This window comes from Cyclopterus lumpus, chromosome 11 (genome assembly GCF_009769545.1).
Source record: "Cyclopterus lumpus isolate fCycLum1 chromosome 11, fCycLum1.pri, whole genome shotgun sequence".
NCBI lineage: Eukaryota > Metazoa > Chordata > Actinopteri > Perciformes > Cyclopteridae > Cyclopterus > Cyclopterus lumpus.
The window spans coordinates 2825366-2836601 of NC_046976.1; the positions used below are offsets into that span (position 1 = coordinate 2825366).

Here is an 11236-nt window from a genome sequence, read left to right on the forward strand (position 1 = left end):
GCCCACTTGCCATGAGCGTGTTAATTTCCACATAGTCTGCAAGAACTCAACCTCATCGCAGATTTAAGGCATTTTTTTCCTTTTGACTTTTTATGAGACTTGCCGTACATTCTTCACGTCAACTGTATTCCAGAAGGAAATAATGTTCCTCTTTTAAAGCTATTTGCCTCGGGATACATGAATTATCATCATATCTGACGACGGGCATGTCGAACATTTAAAAAAAACTGATTTACAATTACAACTTCCTCTCAATGGACTACTATTCCACTATAGTATTCTTATGTTCAACTTCCCTCAATGATGAGACCCTTTTCCCCCTCTGTAACCCCCAATTCGCTTGAGTTCAATTATTGAAATGACCTAACGCCGCGCAAATAGCAGTGTGTGTGTGTGTGTGTGTGTGTGTGTGTGTGTATGGGTGTGCGTAGTAGTCGTCTCTATCCAAAGAGGCTCTTCACTCATTGAGTCATTGAGGAGCTGGTTGCTCTCGCTCTCTCTCTCTCTCTCAATCTTTCTCACTTCTCTCTCTCGCACGCTCTCTTGCTCCGTTTCTCCCTCTCTCTTTCTCCCTCTCACTTCTCTCTCTGCTCTCTTTTCTCTTTCTCTCTCTAACACACACCACGTTGTTGTGCATCGTACCAAACTCCAGTGACTAATACTCTGACCACAGTGGAGCAGCGAGTCAGCTGGGCACGGCTTCATCAGTGTGACAAATAGTATGTCTCTCATTGTTGTGGGTTTTATTCTTTTTATTTAATTGGTTACTGTCACTGTGAGTGTGACTGATTGTAGGAAACTAATATTGTACTATACTGTAAGAATCTTATCTTATTTACTTTGTGGCTATTTTCTAGGGCGGGGGTGGTGCAAAGAATGCAGGTTGAGGTTTGTCATCCATCGTTTGTAGCTTGGTGGCAAATAAAGGATTTAGACATGGCAACGTCAACAGCATTTAGAAAGTATGAGTTAGTTTCATCACACAGAGGCGTTGCATTGAGCGTGCATGAACATTAATCCACCTCACGGATAGTCTTTTATTACTATATTTTTACCTTTGTAACAATTAATCTTATTTTTATATCGTGTCTGTATATATGTAGCCAAAATTAGACTGATGGATTTATAAAGAAACGTGTGTAACATGGAGAACGGCTCCATTGTAACTAATGGACAACAAGAGACATGTTTACAACAAAATGTTTGAGCAAATCCCTATTTTGAGCTCCTCAAGCTCTACTGGAAATGATGCATAATGTGGCCAGTTGAATGAGAGACACTGATTTATTAGTTTTTATATACATAAATATGAATGCGGTTTTGTTCCTCCGATGGCCATCGGTGAGTCACAGGGAGCCATTTTATCTTTCGGATGAGCTGTCAGCGGCTGGCTATTCACTCCACTACATGTGTATTGACGATGACTAATGCGGCCCTTACTAATGGAGCCGCCCGGGTTAGAACAAATCTGAGCGTCTGTCTCACTTCCTTAAGTAATCACAGTGAGATTTTGAATCCAACCATGTGTTCACATTGTGAGCAGCTTGTTAAATGATGAGCTTGTACACTGAGTAATGCTGAATTAGCATGCAGGTAGCGTGCATTGTGCTTTCTGTAATCCTACAGAATAATAATAATCTTTTATTTTTAATATATATTCTCTTTTTTCCTTGCTGATCCTTTCCTAGTACCAACATCTAATGTTAAAAGTAAAATCTCTAAAGAACAATCTCCACCTACTTCCTTGACGTTGAGTTTTTCTCTGTATGGGTGAACATCAGACTTTTTTTAAATGTACAGTATTCACAAACGTTTCGCAGAATGTGGTACCTTTTTAAAGGCACAGAAAAACCTTCGAGATGGATTGGTAAAACATTTTGTGAAACCTGTATAGAAAAAGCCAAACTTCATGCTGATGCTCTAGATTTCTTATGACGATCATATGGAGGGATACGTATAACATTTTAACTGTTTCATAACTCGTTAAAGAGAGCTTTCACACCTGACCCATTAGATTCGGTCAAAATGTACTCTGGTCTGTTTGCCCGGTTGGTTTGGGCTGGAGTGATAGCTGTCAATCAAACCCTTGTGCCGGACGGACATCATTTTCCCAAAACGCCGTATAGGCGCCTTGCTTTTGAGATGAAACGGTCTATATATCGAGTCATTTCATTGCCCCACCAGAGGTGGTGGAGGAGGTTCCTTTATCCATTGAAATAAAAGTTCCATTTTAACAACTGAAAACCCTCTAATGGCTCTGTGTCTTTTCATCCATTTATGCAGAACTCTACACATGTCCAGTAATTGCCTCACATTGGTAGGGATGCAAGAAAGGATTTGATTGCCTGACTTGTGACCATAAAAGGTGTGACGAAGAATACTAAATGTCAGCACATGAGCTAACCTCTCGCAGTTTATTCCGGTTTAGGAAAGAATGGTAGACAGGTGATTTTGATTGAACTGTGAGTTGTTTTGTTTCATGCAGGAGTCCGTAGTCTCTGCTAGAAAGAAGAAGAAGTGCATGATTAGTGGACTGATCATGCTGCTGCTGATGGGAACCGTATTCACTACTGGTAACTCACTGGGAGATAACACTATTGTCTGTCCTTCACTCTTTAGATACTACTACAACAAGAGGATCCTCCACAAGACCAAAGGGAAGAGGTTCACCTACAAGTTCAACTTCAACAAACTAGTGCTGGTCAACTACCCCTTCATCGACATGGGCTCCGGTACGCATCCACTCACATTTCTGTACCCGATATCCCAGTTCGGCCCACCGCTCAGGGGGATGTAGCGTCACAGTGGAGATGTTACCTTGTGATATGTCTAACCGTGTTCTTTCTTTTTCCGCCCTGATAACATCTCTTGGGAACAAAGATTCGTTTATTTATGTTTTGGAAGAAAATAATGACATTACGCTTGACAGAAAGGAGCCCTTCAAGGAGCATGAGCTCAAGGGCAGGCGCTTTATTTTTGGCCTTCAGGTGTTGATGAATTGTAGGTCCTTGTGTTTAGATTGCTGAGCTTGACTTTAAAATGGAAGGGCCAAAATAACCGCTGAACACAGTAGTTATATAACTGAGGGGAGGGAGCAACAACAGGTACAGCACAATGTACATATTGCATTTAATATAATACAATCATATAGAGAGCTCCAGAAGTTGGAATCACACTGGGTACCTTGACAAAAAAGTAAATGGGATTTTTCTATTTGGTTTATGATTACTGCAGAAAATAAGCTCTTGCAAACACAAGCTTGTGATACCTGGTATTGTGATACACATGAACCGACAAAAGTAACAAGACAATGACGTGCTGTAGAACCAGTCAGCCACTTGGTAGCAACCGCCTTTTTAAAGTTATTTACCGACGTACACAACATGTCCTTAGCTAGTGTTGACCACAGATCTTTTATTCAGACATAAAAACAACCAATGACTTTGAGATGAGGGAACCAGAAGTGCTTAAATCCTTTCCTGGTTTTAGATCTATTCATATCTAGTATGTTTACCCCTAAGATAGCTCAATCAGATATCTTCCTAGCTGAAGTGTGTGTGTGTGTGTGTGTGTGTGTGTGTGTGTGTGTGTGTGTGTGCGTGCCACGTCCCAGATTATTCCTCTCCTCCTCTGAAGTCGTTTCTCATTCTGGTCCTGGCCACACAGTGTAAACACGGCCCATATGGGAGCGTTGGATACCGGGTGACATAAGTGCGGCACGAAACTTCAATTATAGCCTCCGTGTGATGTGGCCCCCACACACGACATGTTGTGATACGACGGATTACTCGCGCGCACATGCCCACGTCAATCTGGATTGATGGGCAAGCACAAACATACACATCAGATGAACACACACCGTTTTTATAATTTTTTTATCCTCATCGTCTCAGACATGGCTGTGAGACACATACACACACTCAGCGGTACTGAAGAAAACCCATAGGAACCCAACCCATGTTTGTGATGGCAGTAAGGACGACTTTTCCAATATTTAATTCTGGCACGTGCGCAGATGCCAAGAATTTATTGCCGTGCCACAGTCTCCCTGGCAGGAGAGAAAGAGGGGGGGCTTGAAAGAGAAGGGACCTTGTGGCTTTGAGTAACCCAGTGTTTTCTTTCAGTGTGCCTGTGATCATTTGGGTAAAATAGTTTGAGTTATGAGAGACCCACTCTCTAGTTACTTTTCCCTTTTCTCCTCGGTTTAAAGGGCCAGTTCGCCTGTTTTTTTAAAATTCTTTTTTAAATATATTTTATATTACAATATTGATTTGTAATGTTTCGCCTCCTCACAGGTCGTGTCCCTCAGAGTGCCCCCCCGGTGCCGACCGGCGGCAGCCACTTCCGCTTCCCCCCCTCCACGCCGTCAGATGTCCTCTCCTCCAGCGAGGAGCTGCGCAGCCCGGGCATGTTCAGCAGCGTGGCCCGCCGCATGGCCCGCGGCTCTGTGAGCGACTGCAGCGATGGCACCTCCACTAACTCGGAGCTGGAAGAGGCCGTGGGGGCTGACGAGCGGGGTGTGGGGCCCGACCGGGCCTACAGGGGCCTGCTCCCTCCGCGTCTGCCGCACGAGTCTCTCTTCAGGATCTACCCGAACCCAGGGCTGTCCAGACATGGCCCCAGGGTCCACCCGGACTCTCTGTCTCCATTCCCAGTCTCCCCGCTGCCCGGCCCTGGGGGTCTTCTGGCCCCAACTCTGTCCCCGGCCCTGTCCATGACACCCACCCCACATCTGCCCTACACCCCCTCTCCCTCCCTCTCCTCCCCCATGTTGGGTTCCCACTTCTCCTTCAACCCGGAGGACATGAAGCACTACCTGCAGGCCCACACCCAGTCCGTCTACAACTACCACCTCAGCCCCCGGGCCTTCCTCCACTACCCCAACATTATCATCCCTCAGCCCCACCGCCCCACCCTCGAGAAGCCGGCCGCCCATCACCTCCACGGCCCGCCCCTGCCACTCTCTCATTCGCTCGGCCACCAGCCAGGAGGCGGGGAGGATGGGCTGCATCATCCCTCACCGTTCAAGTTCAAGCTGCAGCCACCGCCACTCGGGCGCAAGCAGAGGGAATCCGGGAGCTTATCGGCCTCTGCTTCCTCCTCTTGCTCCTCCTCCAGCCAGTTCTCATCATTCACAGGGTCTAGTCAGGCTGCAGGGCCTCCTAAGATTAAGGTGAGACTACACACACACACACACACACACACACACACACACACACACACACACACACACACACACACACACACACTCTCAGGATGTGATGGTTCCACAATGCATGGTTCTGGGGTTTCGGAAATGCCTCTCAAACATTTCAAGCATGAATAACATCTGGCTGGAGTCATAAATGAAACGTCACCATGTAATATGTTTCCTCTGCAGGTGGAGCCCATATCCGACATTGAGTCAGAGGAAGAGGTGGAGGTGACTGACATCAGTGAAGAAGATGACCTCAATCAGAACGACCGGGATGACGAAAGCAACATCTTCACGCCGACAGCTCGGCACCATCACCATCAGCTCAACAACCATCACCGAGCCAACGGGACCGGGAGCAGCTTCTCCGCCCCACCACACCCTGACGATGACGGCGATGACGATGAGGTCTTCAAGACTCCCGCCACCCCTACCATCAGCGGTGGAATTGGCGGCGGCCTAGCAGGCGGCCTAGCAGTCCTTCCCCCGGTCCTCCTGAAGAGCGAGCCGGGTCAGGCGGCTCCCATCAGCCCCGGGGGCACGCTCTGCATCCCGCTCAAACTGCGCTTCAAGCGCCGCTGGAACGAGGACCAGAAGATGGAGGCGGGCGGCGAGCGAGACGAGGCAGAGGACAAGAAAGTGAGGGCCGAGGAGGAGGAGCGGGAGGGGAGGAGAGAGGGGACAGGGGAGGTGGCGAATGGGGGAGGAGGAGCGGGAGGAGTCATTTTGGGCTTGATGCTGCCGCCACCTCCCACCCAGCGCAGAGCGAGCTCTGAGCTGCAGAGGGCCACAGCACAGCTGTCTCTGGAAAACACTGGCTGCTGAGCATCATGTGCGCACACACGCAGACACACACACACACACACACATTCTACTTGGATAGAAAACACAGCTGAGTCTGAGTCTACAAACGTAATAGTTTTAGACCATAATGCCTTGTGGCACAGGTTCCCGTGTGCTATAGCTGCAAAGTGGAGACAATAACTTAAAGGTGATTATGTGAACACACTTTAATGTCTGACCACGTATCATATGTAGGAAAACAATGTTTTTTGTGCAACAATTAAAGGAGCCTGGCACTTTTCACTGACCTCACAGCCCCCAAGCTCCTTGAATTGCTCCACGCAAAACCAAATATTTCCCTTCACGTGTTACAAGTGCACAATGTAGTGAAGAACGAGAGGGCACCATCGCCACCTCTCAGGTTGTGTCAACGCTTTCTTTTCTTTTTTTCCTCCCACTCCTCAGTCAGTTCTGTCAGCACGCGTAGAACCCATGCGTAGAACCCATGAGAACATCGATGTGCGGCCTCTGAAGTGCTGCAAGGCGAGACCCTTTTATGCCCCTTCAAACACCAACACAGCAGTATTTTTCTTGTGACAACATTAAGAGATGACCAAACTCCCCGTCTTTCGACATTAGAACGCCTCAGAGTGCCAGTTGAATCCGCCATCACACCATCAAAATAACAACAAGATTCTCCTCCTCTTCACATCCTCACCGCTCTCCACACATTTGTGCTCCCCAATAACAGACATACAGATCCTAATGTTACAAAAAAAACTTAACAGCCCTGATACAGAAGTGCCTCTCGGTCCACGTCCATCACCAAGCGGGTGCTTACAAGATGGAGGGCAGTGAGGGGGAGAAAAACAAAGAACTCTGACCTCGCTCCGATGGATCTCTCAGACTGATTAGAAAGGGTGATTAGAAAGAGCTCTCCAATCACCGCCTTCTCTCCAGGAAACAACTCGGACACTAAGAGGCCTCATCATCCTCTTCATCCTCAGCTCGTTCACTACACTGTACAAAGACATGATACAGGGGTCCACCCTTGAGGACAGTCATACTGAGCCCGGAGGGAGATTGCGACGAACCGGCTGTGACCTCTCGGCCTCACATGTGTGAGCCAGCAGATGGACGTGGCTCCCCACTGTTCAGGGGGAAACCGCCCAGGTCCTGGTGTAAACAGAGATGGGTCTTGCTTCCTCTTCGCTTGTGATTACAGACACACTTGATTCTGTATGTGTGCGCTTGGTGAACCCAACGGTGGTGTACAAAAAAACCAGAACAGGAATACAGAGGATGTCTCAGCCTTCAGCTGGTCCTCTCACTCTTTGAGGGGTTTTGAGGTATTTTTATTTGACTCCCTCTAACTGACGGATCAACAGCGCTCTTCTGCATTCCCCTTGTTTGTTGTTTTTTTAAGACTGTATTATTTCTGTCAAAATAGGTGCGTGCCCCTCACCGACACGGGACAGTATTTTAGGGCATTCGCAGATCGACGGATAAGCAACGTCTGGAGCAAACTGATTTGTGTATATGTGGGTGTGGAGGGGGGGGGAATGGTCAAGTTTAAACTCAGACAAATGTTCACTGAGATGTAAAAAAAAAAAAAAACTATTTTCATGCTGTTTTACTAAAAGTTAAAAAAGAGGGGGGGGGACATTATGCTCATAACGAACAATTCCAAATAATATTGTGCCTTTTTTAATAAGCCAACAAGAGTTTTATCACGTACCCTCAGCATGTTCTATCACACACACACACACACACACACACACAGTACCACCATGCCTTCTGTTTTTTACAAAAGAGATACAGAATAATTAAATCTACACATATATATTTTATTCAAATATATATTGAATTCAAATATTATATTTCAATATGGTCATTTGATACAAATCAGGAAAGTCCTACTATTTTTAATGGTAAAGATATGTATATATTCTAATGGGCATATTATTACCAGTATCATTCAGCCTTTGCCTTCTCATCTTGCCTTCTCTTGACCGTTGAGCTGCAGCGACAAAGGCCACCGGCATCAGAGTTTTATATTTATATTGTACAATTTCGTTATTTTTTTCTTTTCTTTTTTAAAAACAATTATTGTGTATTTGGAGGGCGTGACGGGACGAGGAGAATTTTTTTTTTTTTTAAACCTCGCTGGAGTAGCCGATAGCCGGGGTCTTACCGCCCACCCTGCTGCAACTGAAAACACCTAACAACCCCCCCAACCCGCGAGTTCGGAGCAGCCCGGACGATTCTGATTGGACGACAGCGGGTCTTTCCAGCTCTGTCACCTCGCAGAGGCCAGCTGGCGATACGAACGGGCTTTGGTTCAAGCGCGGACTCTGGACTTGGGTGGCTTTGTGTGATCAGAGTGTGTACGGGCTGGTCTGAACCCTGCCCACACACACCACACACACACACCCTGTCCTGGTTACACTGAGGCTTTACTGTGGCTAGAAAAAAAGGGAAACATGACATCACATGTGACATCAGACCCCCCCCCCCCCCCCCCCCCCCCCCCCAGTCTCTCTGGAGTAGACCATAGAATCAACACACACACACACACACACAGGAAATGGCGTCATAAAACCTCCGAGAGGAGTAGAGGGAGAGAGAGGGACTTCCCGTAGCCTGACTCCCATAGCTCATTCTGCTTGGTGTGTGCGCATGTATGATTGCCATGGTTACGCCTTCACACACACACCGATATACGGCACAACTCTTCAGCTCAGATGAAGTCTCGGCTCCGGGTTATTAAGTCCTTCTTTTCTCATCCAGATCGTCCAACTAACTCCAGTCTCGTGTGTATTTTATTTTGAAATGATTTCCCTTCACCACATACACACACACGCAGCAAACGCTCTTACATCTGTCATCATTAATTGTCTTGTTTTACGTTGTCCGCATTAATTGTTAGTGGAGGTCGCTAACAGTGCTATTGACAACTAAATGAATCTAACTTTAGGGACTTTGAAGGACAGTTTGAAGTGCGGTAAAGAAGAACACAAGCTGTTCCTGATCTGTTACCCGCCGTGGCTTCAAACACACGAGCATCACCGCCGGGACGATATTTTCACCCCACCACGGCCGATTATTGTCGCTGTCGATCTTCTGTATTATTTGCTGACATATTACTGTTACTCTTGTAATTCTATTATTAACATGACTATTTTTTGATTATTCTGAATCCTCCTGCCCATGGCCCCGCCTGTCTCCATGTATTTCCTGTACGTTTTTGTTCCAGTTGCACTCTTTACCATGAACTTCAACTAGTTGGCTTCAGTGCATTTTAATATGTATTAATTTTATTTTATTTTTTACTCGTGGATTTTGTAACCACGTTAACATGGACAAGAGGAGGGTCACATACTCCCCACATGATATACAGCAGGGGGAAATCAAACGTTTTTTATGTTGTACATATATACTATTCTTCCCCTTTTGGCGGGTTCTGTAAGAAAAAAAAGCTTTGTACTGTTTAACCTTTGTATTATTTGAAATGTGCCCCCCCCCCCCCCCCCCCCCCACACACACACACTTCTGTCCTCTTTCTCTGGTCTCGTCTGTTGTCAGAGACCTTTTTCCTTTTCTGTTTTTATCATGGAGGAACCACCTGTACTAGAGTTTCTCTTCTGTCTGTTCCTCTTCATTTGTAATTAAACAATAATCAGGGTTCATTAAAAAAGGTTAAAAAAAACAACTGGATGTCAGCTTCTCTCTTTTCTTCTTTTTACATTCTACTTTGTTTATGTACTCAAGTTCTTGGGTACTATCTTTTTTTAAAAATACACAGGCAAATATTGTGTTTTTTACTCATACAATTATTTGATAAAATAAATTACGTTGCCGATTTTAAGTTATCAACACAGTGTAGTTTTAAACAAATACAGTATAATAAGTTAACCCAGTTAGATGATGGGAGAACTTACCTTGAGGGACTTGGTTCTGACGGAGTGATGTTTGTGAGACTGACCTCGTTACTTTCAGCTTCAGGTGCAGGAAAGTATTTGGGAAAAATTCTTGGTCTTTTGTTGAACATTTTTCATTCTATTTTTTTTCTTGTGTAGATGAGAGAAATGTTATGTTTTTAAAAGTTGGATGATCTGTTTACTTTTAATTGATATTCTCTCATATTTTCTACCAGATGCTAACCGTTTGGTTGACGTTCAGCAGCAGTAGTAAAAAGTAGTAAAAAGACTTTATGCCGCCTCGGCGACACACCAACTGGTGCTTTTACTTAAGCCGAAATGGAAGTTTTAATTACCAGACAACAGCAACCAGACACAATGTGGGTTTATCTCATTGCTTGGATCCGACCCACTGATATAACTTTTTTTATTGCATGTCTTTTTTTTTTATAAATGTTGCATATTGTATAAAGTCAACTAATTGTTTGGTCTATAAAATGCCTTGGCAGTAGTGAAAGCTTCCCATCAAAACTTGCCCAGAAGGCGAGATGATGTCTTGAAATGGTTTAGTTTAGTTTCACCAATAGTAAAACCTCCAAAGGCCTTTTAGTTTACAATCACAGAAGGAAACCAGCCCGCCTTCCCTTTTTGAGAGGCAGGGGCCAGAGAATTGCAGCTTAAGTGTCTTACATGATTCATCTATTGGGAAAATAGCTACCAGCTCTAGCCAGAACATGACTAATTCAGCCTTGTCCTGTGTGAACATTTTGATAACCGTTCGATATAGTTATTATATTATTTAATAAGTTTACTCTTAAACAAGCCGCCCCCCTGTTTATGTATAATAATCACTAACTGCTGGACCGAAAACCTCCATTTGATTTCTCCCCTGGTGTCTCGCTGGAACTCTGGCTCCCCCTGCTGTCTGTTTCTAGTAGTACATCTTCTACCTCCTGCTATTGGAAACTCTCGCGAGACTTGTGAGGGAATCTTGGGATAGCGAGTAAAATCTGTGAAACTATAATGGTTCGATAATTGAGTGTTTGACTGAAGTTTATTGACATAAAAATGCAAACACTCATTATGTCTAGACTGATCTGTCCGGTCTGGAAACTTGCTCAGAGGGACAACTCTCCGTTCTGGAAGGTAATGAAGTGGAAATCTTCCAGTATCTCACCACAGTGTGCACTTTAGTCAAGCTCTTTAATTAGCATCATTACAGAGTTTGAGAGGTCATACTATGGAAAAAATAACACTAACTACTACTTGACTATTTCATTTCTTATTTCACAAACATAACAAACTGCACACGAAATGGTACCCGGTCATTCTTTGATAC

At 45.1% G+C, this 11236-nt stretch overlaps 1 protein-coding gene across 2 annotated transcripts in view; it reads left to right on the forward strand.

Moving 5' to 3' along the window:
* The window catches only part of erf (Ets2 repressor factor), a 32453-nt gene extending 24839 nt beyond the window's left edge, over window positions 1-7614 (forward strand). For both annotated transcript variants that reach the window (XM_034545015.1, XM_034545014.1), the window contains exons 3-5: window positions 2620-2732; window positions 4296-5173; window positions 5381-7614. In XM_034545015.1, coding sequence (XP_034400906.1) covers window positions 2620-2732; window positions 4296-5173; window positions 5381-6019 — 1630 coding nt within the window. In that variant the 3' untranslated portion in view covers window positions 6020-7614. The remainder of the gene's footprint in view (window positions 1-2619; window positions 2733-4295; window positions 5174-5380) is intronic.
* The last annotated feature ends 3622 nt before the right edge of the window (window positions 7615-11236 follow it).